Genomic DNA, 20,937 nt, shown 5'->3' on the forward strand with positions numbered 1-20,937 from the left:
TCCTTTCTGGTCCCCCTCCAGGAAAGCACAGGCAAGCATCTACACCACTCATGGGAAAGGAGTTTTGTTTCTTTGCCATTGTCGTATTCCCACACCATAACTGGAGAGCTGGAGCATTGTAAGTACTAGGCCAGGCCCGGTTTTGGAGACAAGCTAGGAGTGACTCCTGCACCCCCTAAAAAGGGGAGTCTGCATGCAGGATATAGAGGGAGGAGTCTGTGTCCCCCCCCCCCATGGAACAGAAAAAGAAGGCCATGTGAACTGTCCACATCTCTGTGGCACCTCGATCTCTTGCTTCCCATCCAGTGAGCCAACACAGGGGCTGGGAGGACAAGTGGCCGGCAGACAGGCCAACCAGTTACCCAATCCACACTCGGTGCCATGCGATCCTCCGTAAGCTGTAACCAATAAAAGTTGTGACCATATTTAGTCCGTATCATCTGACTGTGTCTGCTTAGTTTGCTTCCCTCACTCTCTGCTACAAAGACTCGTCAAATAAAGTGTGCTATATGTACCTAGCTGTGAAGCAAATTCCAAGCATGCAATCTTCCGGCAAGCAGGACTGCACGCAAACATTTGAAATATACTATCAGTAGCATATTGGACAAACACGTTGGGTGCTCTGGCCAGTATTGTACATTCCCACCTCTGGCCCTTCCATGGCAGGCCAGTGCCTTTGTTCTGCAGAATTTGCATGCATCGGACAGACCGTACCTGGCAGACAGTTGGCTTGCCGGCCTCCCTTGTTTGACTGCTGCTCACTCCCGCTCCATTCTGGCTCTACCTGAGTCTCAAGGGGTTTTGCTAGAGATCCACCTGCTCTGGTAAACAGCAGCACTTTCCCAGACTTCCACCCCCGACCGATGTACGCACAACAGAATCTGGCAGTGGTACCTGATTTTTCTGAATTGTTTGCATTAAAGGAAATTTTCCAGGCAGTGTTCAAATTATTTATTTGATTGACTGATTGGTAAACCTGCATCCAATAGTCCTAACCAGGACTCTCTGAGCAGTGAAAAAAAGGCTTAGACTAATCAAACATCATCATCATCATCATCATCATATTTCTATTACAATGGGTTACAACAATCATCACAGAATCATACACTCAAGTCACCCACTGGGATTCTAACCAGGCCTGACCCTGCTTAGCTTCCAAGATTAGGCAGGATTGGACACTTCAGCCTACACAGAAGTGTATGATAGATCATAATTATGCAATCCTTCTGATACTATGTTTTATGTGATATTTTGTGATCTATAAGATCTGTATTTGATAGATGTGATTTATTTATGATAGATCATGATTAAATACTTTATGTTATTGCTGCATACAGAAGATACTAGTAGTTTCCTGGGAACACTTGTTAGAAAACTATGTTTTCACTAACTGCTGAAGATTCAGAATTGGATCTTGCCTAGAAGGTAATAGTAGAAAATTCTGGAGTGTGATGCCACAACATCAAAGGCCGTATTCCAAGATCATGTGTGGCTTTTGTCCAGTACAATGGGCATGCCGTGAAGGGAGGGGGGGAAGTCTCTTTTTATCCCAAGGCCTGTAGCCTGCTGCCAGCAGGATCGTCCCATGCTTCCCTGCAGCATCTCTGGGGACCATATGAGCCAAGAGGTTGGGAGCTGCAATTTCACCTCCCATCACTTGTAACGCCGTTTCAAAAGACTAATGCTGGGGAGCAGGGGGGACCCAGACTGGCTCCTGCCCTCCCCACACACCCCGCTATTTGCGTCACTGGAAGCAAATTGGCAGTGCGCCATTTGAGCTGGAGGGAGGGCACGATCCAATACGGGCTCCTCCATGGCTGCCTGTAAGAGAAATTAGACCAATGGCTGGTCCAGCTTGGCTTGGTTACTTGCTCAGACCACGTGGAGAGTTTATTCACTGTGCATTCCTTGTCCTACTGCACCCCATGCCGGTGAAGGGTCCATGATGCACCTTTGCTTTCTAATGCCGGCAGGGCTAGAGAGCCACCCTTCCTAGCACGCAGGCTGCACTGGCACCTAGTGGCCGCCTGTGGCACGGCCGAAGGATTTAGTCTGTCACATAAGACACCCTGGGTTACTTTCAGTGTACAGTTGGGTGCTGGAACATGCATGAATTCAAATTGCCCCAGAGTGGGCACCTCTTCCTTTGCTCACACAGCTAGCTTTGGATAGGGCTTGAACAACTTTATTTGCCTGTACTGCATTTTGGAATTCTGGATGCTGGATTAGAAGAGCCCCGTAATGGATCATCGATCCATTGATTTCCAACAGGCTGATCATCTTCTGGTCTGTAAACACATGCCAAATAAACACACACATCTTTAAGGCTCTGTGAGAGTCTTCCTCGCTTTCCCACCCCACCCCCCTCAAGAAAAACATATTTCTCCTTAAGCAGTTTCTTCCTTTATCTTACCCAGTTAAAAGAACAATTCTGTTCAAGGGTACTGCAAAACAACCTTCAAACTTCATGTAGCACAAATAGGCACCCCCATCATGATCTCGAGTCTAAATTGCAGCATGCACTGATTATGCAGCTTCTACTGCCACCTAGTGTCAAAAAGAAGTTATGACTTGGGGCCTCGAGAATTACTGATGGGATTGCCAATGTCAGCTAGGCGAGCGAGACGGGGCAGGGCATCTGGGCACAGGGCTGCTGCCCCTTCACATATAAGCTGCGGGGGCCTCGCGAGTGTGTGAAGGGTGCCATCTGGGCACTCCCCCCTCCACACAACTTCTTGGCAATTGCCAGCACAAGCCACTTCTCTCCCTTCCTGGGTCCTTTTTGGGATAAGGCCATAGAGTGGGTTTCAGTCCCGCTGGCCCCTGCTCCTCTTCCTGTTCCATCAAGACCTCCCAGCCCAGTTTCTTTAGGGAGGAATTGTGTCGTGGCCAACATTACCTGCCTCCCTGCCACACCTCAGCAACCGGTGCTGGACAGGTGGAAAAAACAACTGTGGTCTGTTGCCAGATTTCAGCAGCAAGAAAAATGGGCCCCGTTTTAAAACTAAACAGGCCCTTTTGGCCACTGTGCGCTGAAATTCAGCCGCCAGCCAGCCCAAAATGGCTCTGCCGCCATCTCGGCAAATTTGACAGAAGGGATTACACAGAAGGGGCGCATGCGTTCCATGGGCCACTGGCTTGGCCACTGCAGGTGGAAAGAAACACATCTGACACCATCACATACTGAACTAAATTGGGTTCAATACCAAAGGGAAATTCAGCAAAAATGAACCGGGCAGCCAGAGGATTATTTCCATGGTGCTGCTGGCAGAAGGAGGGCGGATGAATGGGAATACAGGACGATGCTCGCTCTTGGCCAGGTCAATCCATTATTCCACCTAGCCCAATATTATCTGCACAGGAGGTGGGCAACCTGCTGGCAACTCCCACCACCCCTACCCTTTGGGCATGCTGGCCAGGGCTGCTGAATGCTGCAGACCAGAACTTCCGGGAGGTGGAAGTTTGCATACCCTCAGTTCCCCCTTGCAGACTGTGGCCTGCCAAGGTTTCCGGCAAAGAGAGGGCCCTCCCAGCAGTTGCCCCTGGATCCCCCAAACTGCGGAAGGAAGCTAGGACTGCTGGGCCACAACCCATCCCAGATAAAAGCTGGGGTGGAGGGGCGACAACAGAGTGGCAGTCAATGGCCATGGGGCTGGTGCGGTCAAAGAAATGTCACAGGTTGACCTGAAGGCCCCAAACCCAGGACCCCATCTCAGAAACCACAGCAAAGTCACTCCCTTGGCAGAAGCGGAAGACTTGCTTTATTGGCACCCCTGCATTTCAGCCACAGAATCTACCTGGTGGACAGAGTCATGGGAAATTGTGCCTCTTCTCCACACACACACACACACACACACACACACACACCTCTGCCTGCCACCACTCAGGGCAACAAGCCACCTTCTTTCAGAACTGGTGCTCTTCCTCCTTCACACGAGAGGAGACCACCTTGCCGTCCACCAGCTCTTCGATGAGAGTCCTCACTCGACGGCTCGCAGAGGGCTCTGTAAGGAGGACACAAGACACGGGGCTGGTGGAAGAAGGAAGCTGGGGTGACGTACCTGAGATGCTGCTGGGGATGGGGGATTAACAAATGTTCAGCGTGGGAGACCTCCAAGGGCCCTATCTCTTTGGGATATCTCAGAGATTGAATTTTCAGCAACATTCTTAAGTCAGTCTCCAAGCTGGCCAATGCAGCAAAAAGCCCAGGATGTTTACTGTGCAATGCGCACTTGACATTTACTGAAACATGTTTTTCCTCTGCAGATTGGACTTAGGTTACTTGGCATTCCTGCTGCTGCTGAGGAGTCTTAGCCTTTGTGCAGGGATGCTATGCATGGAGTCTTCTCTTGTGCTGCTGACCCTGCCTCTCTGCTCCCGAGAGACTTCGGAGCTTTGCCACCCAGTTGCCCACCCCCTGCCCCTCCCACACTGCCCCCCCCCACCACACCCAGCTGGCAGGTGACACGGGCCAGGCTGCCCACGCAGACCTGTGCTGATGGGAGCTTCTGCCACATCAGGGCTGACCCACACTTAGAGCAGCATGCAGGACTCCACCTAAGTGGGATTCTGCAGGGGACAGAAGGAGGACCCCCAGCTGGGCATGGGGGGCGGGGGACTGCCCACCTTCTCCTTTGCCCCCCGTGTGCTGAAGCTGTCGTGAGAACAGTTCCCAATGGCTAGCTGCTGCTCACGGTCCAGAGCCAGCCAGAATTCCTTCCAACCTAGAAGGAATTCTCCCCCAGATCAGTGTTGAGAGAGCCCTGGACTTCCTTGCTTGCCTTCTTCAGCTCTTCCACAGAAGAACATGGCTTGAAATGCCCAGGGCTCTTTGTACCGCAGCGTGTCTGAACTCAGGTTTTAGTCTCTCGATTGTGAACTTGTGAGGAGCCAGCAAGATGCTGGCCTTGAGTCTCTTCATGATGCTCAGACAGAGGTGCTTTGCTAAAGCCTGTAGGACTGAACCACTGACAGGCTGTTTGGAGTGGGGCCTCTGTGCCCCAGTGGACAACCCCTTGCCAAAACCTGACTTTAAAAATTCCCTTATACACACCTTGTGAGGTGGCTTATGTAGCCTAGACATATTGTCGGGCTATAGCCCCAGCATCCCTGGCCATTGCTCATGCTAGCTGGGGCCCATGGGAGTTGGAGTCCTGCAACATCTCCTGCCTATGTCCTACAAAGGGCTCAAGGCAGCTTACATCATTCTCCTCCTCCATCTTATCCCCACAACAACAACCCTGTGAGGTAGGTTGGGCTGAGAGTCTGTGACTGGCCCAGAGTCACCCAGTTGGCTCCAGGGCTGAGCAGGGACTAGAACCCAGATCGCCCGAGTCCCAGTCCCATGCTCTTAACCACTGCACCACACTGGTGTTAAGCTTTGGTTCCTCAGACTGAACATGAGTGTTCACTCATGGCAAATTTAAGGCTATTTTTGTGAATTGCAATTCACTTGGCTTGTCTCAATTTAGCTCGCTTTTTGAAGATTTCGTTGTCATGGCTCCCAGCAAAGGATCCTAAGAATTGGCATGCCAAATAAATAAATAAATCTCAGTGCTTGCACAAAACTACATTTCCCATGATTCATTGTTGGAGGCGGAGTTATGCTAGTTAAACCAACTTAAAAGCTTGTTTCAATGATGATGTATGTGCATTACAATTTGGACCAGAGTATGAGCTTTTCAACATGAGGCATAGTTTTTAATGGGTTCTTTAGTCAAAATTTGTTTGTTTCTAAACAGCACTTTAGGTTAGGTTTGCTAGGGCAGGAAAATGCAGGGTTATTTAAAGAAAGCAAAAGATGACTACTTTCGCGGGTGTATTTTCACAGCTCACTACACCACAGTGTCATTTAGAGGTTATGTACCAGAAATTCAGGAAACAAAATGTTTTTTTCAGATCTCAGTTCTGTAAGGAAACCAAAAGTAGATAGAGTAGATTACCAGCCTCATGAAGGCAAAGCTCTTTGTCTGATCTGCTGAATGACTGCAAAGCCCATTCAAGCCCAAAGGTTGGGAGAACCCCTACATCCCCTTTGGAAAAACACAGAATCAGAAGAGGAAGAACAAGCAGGTGTGGGGGTGTGGGGGTGTCTCTCCATGTATCTGAAAATACAATAAGAGAAGCTAGCAGAATCTCAGTCCAAAAATCTGTGCAAAATTAGGACCTGCTTCCTGTTGACAAATATTTTCAGTTTCCCCTAAAAGGCAACCCTAAAGAGAAAAGCATTCTGCATACCTGGGGTAGTTGGTGGCTCGGCCTCCGACCTGGAGAAAGCAAAAGAAAGCGGAATCAGTTTTAAAAATCCCCAGGTTTTCACATCACTGAGCCTGAGGTTCCCCTTTATGCCACCAAGTTTCCTATCTGAACCCTCCACACGGTGATCTAAGGCAAGGGTGCGCAGCTTGTGCTGGACTACAAATCCCATCATCCCCAGCCTGCATCGCCAGTGGGGAGAGATCACTAGAGGTGCAGTCCAGAAATATCTGGAGGGCCACAGATCGCCCATCAAGGCAGCGCCCACCAGATTAAGAGCATTTCCTGTTCAGTACTCCTCCCAGCCGGCCACACCTTCCTCCAGGATACTCTATTCCACGCTGCCCATAGTCAAACAGCCTCCAGCCAGGAAGGTGCACACGCTTTCCACACGTCGGGCTGTTGCGGGAGCAGGGGAGCCTCCTCCGAAAGGTGTTTTCTCCTTTCTTTTTGTACTGTGGCAAGATTTGGGGTCCTCCCAAACCTGCTGGACCTCCCTCTTAGGTGTGAATGGTGCTGCCCGAGGACATGTGAGCACCTCTGAGCTTCGGGAGCAAAGAGGGCGGTGATGGAGCAGCCCCGTGAGAGAGCCCGTGCCTGCCAGGCCCGCTCCTTCCTACCCTTCCAGAAGGCGCCGGTAAGTGCCTATCTCCTGTTCCAGCCGGTGCTTGATATCCATTAGCTGCTTATAATCCTCAGCCTGGCGCTGGACATCCAATCTCAGCTGGCTCAGCTCTGCCTCCCTGGCAGCAACAAGATCACGCAGCCGCATCAACTCCGACCCATAGCGGGACTCGGTGTCTGCCAGGGTGCACTCCAGGACCTCTTTCTGGAAGCAAAGAGGAAGGGTACGTGAGCAGGAAAGGAGACTGGAGGCTCCACAGGACATTTTCAGCAGGGAGAGTGGATGGGGGGCGGGGGGCTGGGGATGGCCTTGGGAGGCAGAGCGCCGCACACAGGTGCGTCAAACGGAGGGGGAGCCAGGCCCCGTTCATGACTCGCCCCTAAAGCACTGCCACCCCCTCCCCCGTCCGGGCATTGTAGGGAAGCCAGAACAGTGGCTCACCCCATCATACCTACAATGTAGCATGTGAAGGGTGATCCCACCCCCCAGAATGATAAAAATGTCAAAAGGCTTCATGAAGGGAATGCAACTTCCATTATCATGAAAAAGTAAAATTCTGCAACCTACACAGAATGTGAAAATTAAATTCCATTTCTGGTAGGCCTGGGTACAAGCTAAGAGATATGTGACCTGCTGAACTGCCTCCAGTCTCCTCACTGGCAGTTCTATTCAGTCGATACAAGCTTTGTGAGATTTCAGTAGGCATTTCCCGAGACTTTTACATACAGTGTTTGCAATCTTAAGGGCTAGAAACTTGACTTTTTGTTGTGGGAGATGTAAACTCCAGTCAACTGCCTCGACCTGTTGATCTCAGTCTTTGCCCACTGGAACCCCTGAATCCACATCACTTGCCAACGCAAATGGCTATTAAGTATTACCAACAGCCTGGAAAACCACTGATACTAACTGTGCTCCGGAGGGACTGCAACTCAATCTCCAAGGCCTGGGCCAGCCGTTTCAGCTCTGTGATCTTCAGCTGGGCGGCCTGAAGAGCTTCAGTACTGATGGCAACCTCCTGGTTGATCACCTCGCACTGCAAGAGAGAAGAAGCCACCAGTTCCTCCCTACCATCCATGCCCGTTCCCATCTGGAAGGGAGGGAGGGAGGGAGGTTGCTTTTCACCAAATTAAGCTGAAGTCCAACACTAAGCTATCCAATATTTTGAGCTGAGTCCCCTTCCCCAAGGCTCTGCGATCTAAGCGGACAATGCAAATTGAGAGAGAGTTTGTGAATGTGTGTGTGTGCATTCTCTTCTTTTATCATTTACTTTGTTTCCAGGACAGCACAATAGCATGGCTGCTTGTGACCCCCAGACACAGAGAATGGTAGACATCCAGTCAAGGATGGAAGTAATGCAGAGGTGAAGGGCACCTCCACCCTTCTCCTGGCCCAAAAGCACGACTGCCCTTTTTCGCATCCTAGTAGACCTTGCCTCCCCATCCTCTGGATTGCATCGCACCCCCCAGCACTGGCTCCGAAGCCGGACTCCTGAGCTTTCCTAGGACTGTCCAGGCAATGCCGAGCACTCATAGGACTGCACCCTCAACCATTCAGGGGGGCAAGAGGCAATGCAGGGCACTTGCCCACTGCCTCCTGTTCCCTCATTTGTCTATTGAAGTGTCCTAAACCAATGGACAGTGCTGAGAAATTCTTGAATGTAATCTCCTCACTCCTAAGGACTAGAAACATGGAGGGATGGGGAAGATAAAAGCAACATGGAAAAGGTCTTTGGATGCTCAGCACTTGCAAAAGGTGATTGCAGAAAGAAACAAAGTCTGCTTCAGATGCGTCTTCCAAAGGTGATTTCCGGAAGATGCATCTGAGGCAAACTCTGGGACCCCACGAAGCATATTGCAACACTGCGCCTTCAATCGTCCGGCAGAGAAAGCTCCCAGGGTGGTTCCCGCTCCCCAGTGATCTGTAGTCCTGGCCGATCCCTGCCAGTGAAAACCTGCTTCAGTCTTTATCCCTGTTGGCTGCACAAAAGGGAGAGCCAATCCAGCCAGCGGGGCGCAGCTAGAAGGAAGGAGCTGGCCCAGAGGGGGCTGGAAGTGTTTTAAGCAGACTCACGCCTGCTTAGATGTCACAGGAGCCCACAGAGTTTCCCTAATTTCTGTGGGCCGCATCCTGTCTTTTGGCCACCAGATTTTCTGGTGAAGGTGAGAAAAACTGAACATAAGGGTTGCATTCTTGGTAAAGATGTGCAGAGGTTGTAAGTTAAAAAAAGGCTTCGTCCTTGTGCATTGTCCGAAGAAAGAAATGACAGAAAGTATCTGCTGAGGACTCAACCAACACAAGAATCTCACAGAAGCCGATCAAACATCTTTCCTTCTGCTCCAGTCCCCCCACCACCACCCACATGCTATGAGATCCCCACATAGAGGGGTAAACAGCTGACCCCCCCCCCCCCCCCCCCCCCCCGCGCTTCCAGCATGTTCAGCATCTTTGCCCGGCACTTCCAAACCTGGGAGTTATGCAGTGCCTCGGCCTCCCGGCGGTTCCTCCCCATGACTTCCTCATACTGGTCCCGGATCTCTGAGATAATTTTCTGCAGGTCAGCACCGGGCATGGCATCCACTTCCACATGGATGGTGCCCCCCAGCCGTCCCTCGAGAGAAGCCACTTCCTGTGGGAAGAAAGGGTCTATCATACATCCGCAGAGGACTAACCGGGACCCCTGCAGGGCGAAGACTGGATGGATATGGAGCACAATCCTCAAAGCCAGGCCCCTAATAGGAGAGGTATTCCAAGGGGAGGCCTGCAACTAAATGTTGCAGTGGGACGTGCTCTTGTACAGAGGCCCAGCAGATCTGGGCCCACACGATTGATCCTAACGATTGTTTCTAGGATTCTGTGTACACTTTTCATTTTGCCACCCGCTTGGGCCAATTGGTGGAGGGGTGGAACTGGGTGAACCTGATGGGTCAGAGGTGGGCACAGAACTAATGGGGAAAGTTCTCACTCTCATTCTGACTCCATTCTAGGATATCCTGGAGACCCTGAGAAGGAGGTTAAAACTCAGGCATCTCCCATTAACCTCTGGCAAGGAACTTAAGAAAGAGAGAAATAAAGGACCGTTAGATCTTCCAGCTACCATTGACGGCAAGCAGTTCTGGTGAAGCACCGAGCAACAAGGCAAAGCCAGCAACAGTGCTGGATGCTGAGCCCTCTCAGGCAGATGACCTGCCCTCTCACCTCCTTGTGGTTCCGCTTGAGATGGGACAGCTCTTCCTGAAGGTTGTCCACCTGCACCTGCAGGCTAGCCCGGCTCGCGTTCACCTCCTCCAGGACTTTGCGCAGCCCGCCGATGTCTCCCTCCACGGACAGGCGCATGGCCACCTCGGAGTCCAGCCTGACGGGGCAGAAGGGTCCGTGGGGCATGTCTGCATCCATGCTTCCCCATGACCATTATAACCAGGAGTGCAGCCAGCAATACTCCGGGCCAGCCTTTTTCAGCCGAGCCTCCTCCAGATGTTTTGGAGCACAACACCAATTTTACCTGATCGTAGAAGCTCACACTGCTCCCAGCAGGCTTCCCCTGCTCCGTGCTTATAATTGTACTGTTGGCTGCTTTTTAATGTTGCCAGCTGCCTAGAGAATCCATAAATGGCTATTCAGCAGCCTATAGACTTGAAAATAATCATAAACAAACTCCCCATCGGGCCCAGCCAGCATGACAAACAGTTGAGGTGATGGAAGTTGTAGTCCAAAATATCAGAAGGATACCAGGTTTGGATCCAGGTCCCAGAAGCAGGACACTACCATTTCTAAGGGAGCTTTTCTTCCTTTTATATCCAATTGCCTAATGTCTGCTTAGAATATTAAATCCAGAAGTAATTAATCTGGGCAGTGAGGGACTGGCCCCACTTGCAGTCTCTGCTGTGTGATAGTCAGGTAGCCTCATATGGAAGACCTGATCAACACCTGGGAGCTGAGACTAGGGCCAGCATGGATGGACCCACTCATTCCTCCACACACAATACGCCCCTGAACTGAACTTCATGTCATCTTCCCAGAGGTCTAATCCCTGTAGCTTCCAAAGTGTGTCACTGGCAGTTCTAAATTCTTCTTCATCATCATCATCTGTAAATCACCTAGTATCCGGAGCTCCCTGGGCAGTCTATAATGATGCATAAAGTCAAAAAATACAGTATAACATACACATTAAATTTAACTACAGAAATTTCTAAATTGAATTTAAACAACCTGAATATGAAAGTCAGGTTAATACAAGTAAGCCTGTTAAAACAGCTGACAAATATATTGCCATTTATCTAGGAAAACAACCATATTATATAGAGAATGACAGATGTCCTGAATTAACTGCAGATGGAGCTTTATGGCTCTTCAGTTCGACTGCAGAGGAGCAGTGATTTCAATCGGACATCATCACAGGGCTGAGATAATCAGACTCCCAGACCAAACAAAAATTAGTGAGGTCAACTGGGATTTAGAAACCACAGCTTTGCTTTAAGAGTCTTCCAAAATCTGAGTGACTGGATCAAAACAAAGCTCTTTTTAGGAGGTATGCTTCTTTGCAAGCTAACATCGACAAAAAGACTCACAAGGAAGGTCTTGCAAGCAGGCCTTGCAAAATTTTATTCTATTTACCAGCCAGCTGCTCAGAATAGGCCAGATTGAGAATTACAAACAGGCTACAATTAGTGATGTACAGATCGTTCTATTTCCGGGCTGTGTTAGTTTCACAGGTGCTCCTCCATAACTCCATTCTGTCCCATTCATGCATCAAACAGCATTTTTAAAAAACTACACTAGTTTCACAGGTATATCTCTTGGATAGCAGTATTCAGAATATGCATTTTTGCACACTCTGTACCTTAAAATATATATCAAATGCATTTTATCCTAAATTACTTTGTTGTACACATTTTGGTCTGTCTTTTGAGCCAATAACTATTGCAAAATTACAAGAACTGTGAAAACTGAAGGGTGACAGTGTTTAACCCACATTTTTGTAAGTTTCTTTAGAACAAGGAAATGTAGCATTTTGTTGTGAAAACAAAAGAAAGCATGACTTCCTCTAGTGTATTTACACTATTTCACTAAATCACAGTGATACTGAGAGATTATGTATTAGAGAAGCAGAAAAGGAACTGCTCCTTGTGCAGTGCTGAGATTTCTTTTCTTTTTTTAACACGTTTTATTGCTATTTTCTACTAACTAAAAAAACTAACAGAAAGAAACTTAAAAAATCTTCCATCATCAAAAAAACTTCAGGCCTACTCGGTCAACCTCCCAAATTTTTTCTTTTAATGGTAATCCATAAACATATTTAAATTGTGCATAGTCCCGTTTCGCCAGCCAGCTGTGCTTAAATTTCAATTCAGCAATGAAGCCAAAAGCAGAAGCAGCTAAACTGCCTTGTGTAGAAAAGCTTTTCAACATTCAGGAAACCGTACCCCTAAATCAAACACGAACATCTGAATGAGACAAAGAAAGAGGCAGTGAGGAGGAAGAGATCTTACTTCACTCTGAAATCATCGGCGGCAAGCTTTGCGTTGTCGATCTGTAAGAGCAGCCCAGCATTCGTCAGAGTCTCCTGTTGGATCTGCAGGTAGATGAAAGAGGCAGGTAAGCCTTCCAGAGTACTATCAAAGGAGAGAGTTTGCTCAGGAAGGGGATCCATGGAGCCCTCTCAGCTAAGGCTGAGTAAAGATCATGAGAGAGAGGCCCCACAAGGGAGACCTGCAGCAAAATCCCGGTGGGGGGGTGGGGGGCAGTTTCCCACATGTCTTGGGCTGTGGTCATTGGGCACGAGGAGGAGAACAACAGGGGCCTGGACTGGGCTCCAGCACTTTTTGAACGGATAGCCCACTGGCTGGCAAAAAGCAGGGTCGGAGGCCACCTGATGGTGGGTAACAGAGCAAACTGAAGTTAGCCACGTTGTGTTTTTATGGCCAGGGAGTGATGCTTGTGGGGTTTTCAGGCCAGCCGGAAGCACTATGCCACCTTGACTCAGACTGCTGTTTCCTGTTCTGCCTCGGGCAACAAAGTGTCTCAGATCAGCCCTGCTAAGAAGGCCTCACACGGACGCTCCAAACTAAAAGCTGTGTCAATGCATGGATGCAGTGACTTGAGTTGTCACTGCCTCCCACAATAAGCTACCTTGCAAATAAACCATGGGGGTGGGGGCAGTATTTCCCTGAACACCCCCAGTGCATCTGCCAGACAGTTGGCCTAACTGAGGCTTGTTCTCCCCCTCATTTCCCCTCAGTCCTCCAGACCAAACCCCTGTGTCCTTCATGGCAGAATCCATCTTGAATCCTCTTCCCCACTCCAATTGCTACCTCTTCCTCTTTAGCACCTTTTTGTTTTGGTTTATGGAGCCTAAAAAGTGCATTTGGGATCACAGAGGGATTTGATCTCTGGAAATGGCACAGCTTTTAAATAAATAGATAGATAAATGTTTTGGTTTTTCACAGGTGCACAAGTACACATTTATGCTCTCTAATATGTGTAGTCTTGCCTAGTCCAATTTCCTTGTCAGTGCTGAAAATGGTTGGTGGGACCTTTTTCTGCTTAAGCATACGTACAGTTGCACCTGGAGGGAACAATCCTATGGCCCCTAGCACTGTCTGAGGGGCCATAGGATGAAGTGGTTTTCCTGCTTTAGGGGCAGAGACATTGTTCCAATCTCCCTCGCTGCCTCCTTTGCAGACTGAGAGGAAAGAACCACACCAGCTGCTCCCCTAGGTCAGAGGAGAATCTGGGGGGGGGGGCGCGGAGAGGAGGATGGGGGGGCAGCCAGGATACAACGAGTCATGAAGACACTCCAGGCTCTTCTCTCCCCATCTGAGGTCCTGTCTAGTGAAAATGAAGAGCAAAAGGAGCAGGGAGATGAAGATCCCATCCACTGCTCCTTCTACACCACATTAGGAGAACATAAGCCTCCAAATTCAGAAGTGACTCTCATCCCTGTAGGACTGTGCCCTATATAGTTTTCCATTGACCCAAGAAACCATGACAATTCTGATTTTGTGTGATTTTGTTCAGGCTCTTTGATGGAGAATCTGCCACATCTCACAACTGTAGAAATCTCAAGATTCTTTGAGGAAAGCCCTGTGTGTGGATGGAGCTGATACACATTTGTAGTGTAGATACCCGTGTAAGAGACCATTCAGGAAAATCTTACTGGGTGCAGATTCATGTCATCTAATATCTTGTCCTTACATCTTCATGTCCTAAGTCGGGATGGACTTAGTCGGAATGTGCCTCTCTTTCCATTCTTAATTTTGTTTTGCCCTGTTCCTGTATCAGTTTATGAATTTATTTTTATAATCCACTTGCAAATTTAAATGCATTTTCATGCACATTTCTCCTATTTTGCTTAATAGATTGAATTTTATGTTATTTGCCATAATATATGCCTTTTTAGTACTTTTTCCTAATATGCAGATTTTTGTATGTGTCTTTTGATGAAAGAGCTACATCACACAATTCATAAGCATAAGCATGTTTTGATTTGTGTGTTGCCTAAGTAAATTTCTCTCTGCAACCTTGGATCTAAGCAGTATCTAAAATAGAACACAAATCCAAATTGATAAAGCTGGCAATGATGATGGTGCTGATACCTTAGCCTTCAGATCTGTGATGGTGTTGAAATAGCCACTCAGGTCTGGGCCATCAGCCGATGCTCGCTTTATGTAGGTTTCCCGGATCTTCTGCTCCAGCTGCGCGTTAGAGTCTTCAAGAGAGCGCACCTGGCAAACAGCAGAGGAAATCAAGCCGGGTGATGAGATTAGACCCGAATCAAAGAGACATTGCCAAATCCCACAAGGCGCAGGGGTCCTCTTTGCTGGCTGATTTGTAAGGATTGCCACTAGAGAAGTTGCTGTTTGCTTTGAATATGTACATAAACCTGGTGGGCGCAGGCCCTTCCTCCACCTCTCTTTCTGTCTGTCTGTCTTGACACATAACAATTTGTAGGCCCTGGAATCTGGCAGGACCCTCATCAGTTTGCTTGGAGGATTTTTGTTTTAAAGAAGATTTTTTGATCTTTTGAAGTACAAAGTAATATACTTCAGGGAACCAAGGGAGTCCCCTGCAAGTATATGGAAATAGAACCATAGAAACAGAGCGAGTCAGAAGGGGCCTCCAGGGCCATCTAGTCTGACCCCCGGCTCCAGCCAGCTCCGCTCACGACATGCCTACCATGTGCATGTCCAGCCTATCTTTGAACACCTTCACCAATGGGGCCTCAACGACCTCTCGGGGAAGCCCATTCTCTTGGTTTGTCAGTGGTCCCCATTTGCTTCCAAATGGATTGGCACAAGAACTAGACAAGTTTAGCACTACAGGGAATGCTAATGGGTGTATGTGTGACTTTTAAAACAGCTGGAGGTAGTCCCATCATAAAGCATGGCAGCAGAGTGTGGATTGTGGACCTGGAAGAGAGATAAACAACATCTCTGACCCACCTGGGACACAGTTTGCTGGAAATTTTTTCGCCTCATCGAAATGAGCAGGAGTGGCTGTTCACATGATCACTTTTGGCAGTGCAGGGTGAGAGCATCAGCTAGATTATTTTAGATTTTGGGTTAAATGATCTTACAGGCCGTTTTTTAGATGGCAGTGTATGTTCACTTCCTTCAAAATGGGTCTATTTGCACTGGCAGGTTGCTGCTAGTTTACATCGCCTGCACTCCTATATATCATGGGTGGCAACTTCCAGGGGCTGCAAGTTTTCATCCCCTCCCCAAGGAACTCACCAGGGTCAGCACCCGGCCCTGCCATAAAACCTGCCCCAGCCAAAGTTGCCAGCAGCGAAGCGAAACAAGGAAGAGGAAAATTGCAGTGGGGCTGCCAATGTTGCAGAGACTGAAGCAGGAGGGCCTCTGCAGAAATGGGAGTTGGTCTGACGTAGCTGGGGCACCAGATGATGATTAACCTTTTTATACCATCCATAGCTAAAGCTCCCTGGGAAGTTCCCAACATGAAGACAACCATCCAGACTTCAACCAGGCCCAACCCTGCTTAGCTTCCAAGAGTAGGCAGGCTCAGACACTTCAAGCCATACAAAAGTTGGGAAAGACTAGCTTAGATCATCACAATATAAAACAAGAACAATGGACATGCTATAACACATTAAAAAGCACATGAATTAGTAAAATCCAGCATGGTTGATACCAGGCGATTGACCCAACAAATAAAATTACTAATCCAGTTACAGTAGATTGAAACCTACCTTTGTTTCAACTATACTAATTTCAAGATTTGTGGGTGGGTGGGTGTCTAGATAACCTTTAGTGTTTGTAGGTAGCTGTCAACCATAACCAGAGAAGAAATCTAAAGATAAGGAATAGAAACCTGCTTGTCAAAGGATTGCTGCACAAACAAGGACTACATGGCAATTATCATTAAGCCTTTATTAGTTTCAGCCCGAGCTCATCAGGACTTTGTCTCATAGATAAAAGAACTGAAGGCTCTGGTGTAAAAAGAGTTCCTCAGAACATGTGCAGAGTACTTTTGCCTCTGCCGTCAACGTTCGGAGAAGCATTGTGGCTGCCTCTTTCACAGCATCTTGCTTTGCAGAAATGAAGTACTAACAACACTGGCACAGTGCCCCATCTTAAATAGGGGTGCTGTGCCAATTTGCTTCCTGCATTGCAGAGATGTAAGGTAGGCAGGTGTCAGAGCAGGGATCCCACCAGGCTGACCGGAATCACAAGCATATCCAGGACGTCACCTAACTGCAGAAGGTGCAGGAAAAAGTCAGTTAGGACACCCATGAAGGTTGAGAATGAATAAAAACCTTGGGGCACCCAAGATGCCCTAGCCAGTTGTCGGCCTTTTTTCTGTCTGAACACGGATTAGACTGTGCCATTAGTGAAGAAAAATTGAGCCAGCACAGCCAAGCATAAGGGTTACAAGAGCAGACCCTGTTACAAACCCTCTAGTCTTTCAACAAAAATCCCACAATGTGACATTTTAGCTTCAGAAGCATGCATCTACTATCTGTTTTCTTCAACTGACTACCCAAAGTGGACACATGATTCTAAAGTTGAAATTCAGAGTTCATTTGCCTAATTGGAGTTTGCTTGTTGAAAACAAAACAAGTGTATATCCTCCTAATTTAAACTTTATTTTCCCAAAAGTCCCCCTTTTGCACAATATTTGGCTTAGAAGTGGTGAGGAATGTTCTTACGCAAGAAATCATTTGACAAAGACTTGGCAAACAACCCCCACCCCAGTTTTTTTGTTTTCCCCTGATCTGATTACATCTGTAAATGTTTGACACTGAATTGTTGCTGAATTTTGAACATGAGTGACTTTGGTCTGATTCCCACACTAATCCTACAGTGAAGTCGCTCTCAAAAACATTATTCCCAGTGGTGGTGTCCTACCTAGAGCAGAAATATCTGCATATCTGGGAACACATTATTTTGAAGGATTGTGTGGGACATGCTGGCTGGGGATAATGGGAGTAGTAGTTCAACACACCTGGAATGCACCAGACTGGGGAAAGCTGCAGCAGTAATGCAGAGTATAATTATTAGCTGACAGACATTGCTCCGGACAATTTTCTTGCAGGGAGCCTGTGACAGCGTTCATGCAAAGCTGGACTTGTGCCCCAGCTACTGGACAAGAAGCCATCCGCACAATTAGCAGCTGCAAGAATGGCTTTCTAAAAGCAAATAACACGTTCGGCAGAAAACCTGAATCTGGGCACTGCTGGGAATGGATGGGGCTCAGGCCCTTTGCTTCTCCTGTGGCCGTGACCTCACTCAGCCATGGAGCTTAGCACGTGACTGGGCCAGCCCCAGACTCTCAATATAGCCTGCCTCACAAGATTGTTATGAGGATAAAATGCAGGTATATCAGCTCCCTTGGGTTCCTCATACGAGGGAAGAAGGTGACATATCAATGCAATGTAATATCTCCCATTCCAAGCAGTGGAAGCCTTTTGTCCTCATCTTCAGGGGCTCTGTCCTCATCCTGCAGCACCTCACCACCTCCACCTTGCCAGGTCCTGGTCTGGAAGTGGCTACAGTCCCTTTGGACTTACCTTTGGAAACCATTTGCACAATTGCTCACTGAGCAAATGGCATTTTGCCTATTTGGCCAGTATCCGTTCTACAAATTTCACCTCCAGGGTCACCTCCTTCCAGGATAGGGAAGGCATCCTCAGCCAAACGTAGACAGCAAATGGGGCCACAGTGGTAATGAGGAAGGCAGAATGCCTCTTACAGACGCATTGAGGCTTGTGCGCCCTTCTCTTCCCATAATGTCGCCCTCCCCACCCGTGCGAAAGAAGAGCTCATGCGGGTTCTTCTGGATCCAGGGCCTTTTCCCACCACTGAGCAACTATAGCTTGTCCCCCTGTGCACAGAATCAGCACTTTCTTCCCAGAGAAAGGGCAGAGCTCCCAACACAGGTCGGACATCCTGGCATCCTCTTCTAAAAATCAAGCCCTGTCCCTGTTTCCTGGAACTCCATTCCAAAAGCCGAGCCAGGCACGGTGCTCCTTTTGCCGCTGCCCCTGCCCAGTGCCATCTTTAAGGCAACGCACCATGCCTGACTCCGCTACCCAGAAGCGCCCCCCAGCAACTTACCCTGTCCAGATAAGCAGCCAGGCGGTTGTTCAGATTCTGCATGGTGTCTTTCTCATTCATGTCAAAGATATTGGTCTCCAGAGCCCCCGGCCCGTATCGCCTTGCCAAGCCATCCTTGGTAAGGGGCAAGAAGCTGGCCAGGACCCCAGAGCCCCCATAGACACTTGACACTGCCTGAGGCCTCCCTAGGCCAAGCAAGCTTCCCCCTCTGGGTCCCTGCAGGCCACCAGAGAAGGACCGGCTACGGCTAGAGAAAGCAGTGGTCATAGTTCCAGTGGTGCAAAGCAACACAGAGCGGGAGACTGAGCGATGTAGCTCTCGGAGGGTTCCCTCTTATATGCTGGCAAGTGGGTGGGCTGGGCTAGCTCGCAGCCCCCCCCCCCCCCAGCAGGCCATCTGGCCTTTCACAAAGACACCAACAAGAAAGGCTTTTGTTTTGAAAGCCGTGCTTGGGGCCATTCCTCTTCCTCCGAAGCAAGGCAAATTCTCAATGCCATTGCAAAACCCATGATCAGAGCTGGATTCCAGGCAATTTGTCAATGCCAGATGAAAGACAAGATAAGCAAGGTGAAAAATGACCCATGAATCCTGCCTCGGCACCCTACAATGCCCAAGACAGATAGAGATACAAAAGCTTACAGGTTTCATCATGAAAGAATGGGCTGTGGGAACCGCTGGGAAGGGAATCAATCCATGCAAGATTGTCAGGGCTGCCCCTGACCGAAGCAGAATATTCAAAGAAGTTGCTTTTCTCTCTCTTGAGTGTGTGCCTCTCACTCAGTAGTAAAGATGCTCTGGATGCAGAAGTTCCCCAGTTCAACATGCGCATCTTCAGGTAAGCCTGGAAAAACTGTTTGAAGACCTGCACAGCCATGCTGCCAATGAGTGCCAGCAATACTGGGCTAGAAGGACAATATAAAACAGTTTCTTGTGCCCATATTGCTATAGAATTCACCTGCAATGTGGGGCAATTCGGGGGTGATTCAGCACTGCAGTATTTGCAGTTAATATGCTGCTGCCCACCAATATTTCAAAGGAATGGGACAGGTCATTCTGGTTTCTGCAGAGCCCTTCTTCCAACGTGGCATCCTCTCTTGATCAGTGCAAAGGAATATGGGACAGCTGCTACTTTCTTCATAACTGACAACAGAGCAGAGGATAAACTTTCATCCACTAAAGCAATTGTGAGTAGACTAACAAAAAGTTTACTTTTGCCTCCTCTTTGATGAGGATTAGGTTTCTGCTGCTGAAAGTTCAGGGAGAATGCCCAAAATCCACTGCTGGCATATGCCCAGTCCCACAGCACTGCAGAAGCCTTGCTTGAAATCCACAAGGCTTTGGGTGATTCTGAGTTTATAGATGCATGATTGATACAAGAGACAGATGCTGGTTCCAAAGAAAGGGGTTATTGCACCATCACAACAGCTCATTCAAAAATTAGACATATGGTCCAGATGTCATTCCTTCCTGTCTTCTCCTACAGCTACTTCCATCCTTTTTCTCACTGTGGAAAAATCTCTTAAGGAGAAAAAACTTGGATAGCTGCATAAAGTTTTCTCAGAGGTAATGCCAAGAGCCCCCTGTGAAGGCACCCAGGTTGTCAATCAAGAAAACTATTCTAGATTAGAAGAGTAACTGTGGGTTCAGCATCAACGGTTTCCTTGCTTAAGCCCTTTGCCCTTTTCACATTTGAGTCAATGAACTGCATTTGGTTTAGGGTTTAAAATTGCGAGAAAAAGACCAGCCCAAAGCAACCCACCTATGCAATTCAGGCCATGGTGATCCTTAAGAAAAGGGACAGAGGTGGAGAGGAGTGGGAACAAGAAAGAGAATGAGTGAGAGAGATTGCATAGCATCAAAACTCCAGATGATACATGAACTAAGGGTAGATTGTATGTCTTGCTTTATTAAAAACATGCTTATGTGTTGGTGTTACATCCCATCAAATCATCTCTGGCTTATGAGACCCTGTGAATGAGTCTCCTTCTAAATGCCCTGCCCTTGACCATGTTGCTCAGCTCTTGTAAACTTCTGGCTTCCGTTATGGATTTAGTCCATTCCATGGTTGGTCCTCTTCCTTTGACTTTCCCTAGAATTAGTGCCTTTAAAAATATGTTACTGTTTCAAAAAACATACTTTTCAAATAAGACAGAAAATTCTATCAATATTCTGGGTATATTTTCCACTGGAAAAAACATTCCAGAATGTTGCTACAAAATTCAGAGACATTGCTTTCTAATAGACCAAAGCCAAATTTAAAGCTGAAAAAAAGAATGTTGAAATTGGGAATAGATTACAAGAAAAATGGTGGGGGTAAAGCATAGGATTGGGCTGGCCAGGAGCAGGTACTGTTGGAAACATCAGCAAAGGTATGTGGAATTTTCCAAAGCCTGGAATTTTCCACATGCTTTTTTTCACATGGTTTTTTTCCCATGAACTGGACAACAATAAAATAAACAATGTGAAAATCCCCAGTAATGTATA

General features: G+C 48.1%; 1 protein-coding gene across 1 annotated transcript; it reads right to left on the minus strand.

Annotated features, from left to right (window-relative positions):
* Positions 1 to 5,790: 5,790 nt before the first annotated feature.
* On the minus strand, positions 5,791 to 18,495 carry LOC123031776 (keratin, type I cytoskeletal 14-like). Its single transcript, XM_044447094.1, has 8 exons — positions 18,454 to 18,495; positions 14,473 to 14,601; positions 12,367 to 12,449; positions 10,076 to 10,232; positions 9,345 to 9,506; positions 7,788 to 7,913; positions 6,876 to 7,084; positions 5,791 to 6,266 (listed from the first exon to the last, which is right to left on the minus strand). Exons 1-8 carry the CDS (start codon positions 18,493 to 18,495, stop codon positions 6,200 to 6,202), a joined length of 975 nt encoding a protein of 324 aa, XP_044303029.1. The 3' UTR covers positions 5,791 to 6,199.
* Positions 18,496 to 20,937: the final 2,442 nt, after the last annotated feature.

Source organism: Varanus komodoensis, unplaced genomic scaffold (assembly GCF_004798865.1).
Source record: "Varanus komodoensis strain SLA01 unplaced genomic scaffold, ASM479886v1 scaffold50, whole genome shotgun sequence".
Lineage (NCBI taxonomy): Eukaryota > Metazoa > Chordata > Lepidosauria > Squamata > Varanidae > Varanus > Varanus komodoensis.

What these genes read in the sequence shown, in the direction of transcription:
- LOC123031776 (XM_044447094.1), bottom strand. Translation starts at nt 18,495, where the DNA reads ATGCAGAATCTGAACAACCGCCTGGCTGCTTATCTGGACAGG. An exon ending in AGGCACTGCATAACTCCCAG is followed by an intron (nt 7,914 to 9,344) that starts GTTTGGAAGTGC and finishes TCTCTCTTGCAG; the next exon opens with TGCGAGGTGATCAACCAGGA. An exon ending in TACCGGCGCCTTCTGGAAGG is followed by an intron (nt 6,267 to 6,875) that starts GTAGGAAGGAGC and finishes TGCTTTCTCCAG; the next exon opens with GTCGGAGGCCGAGCCACCAA.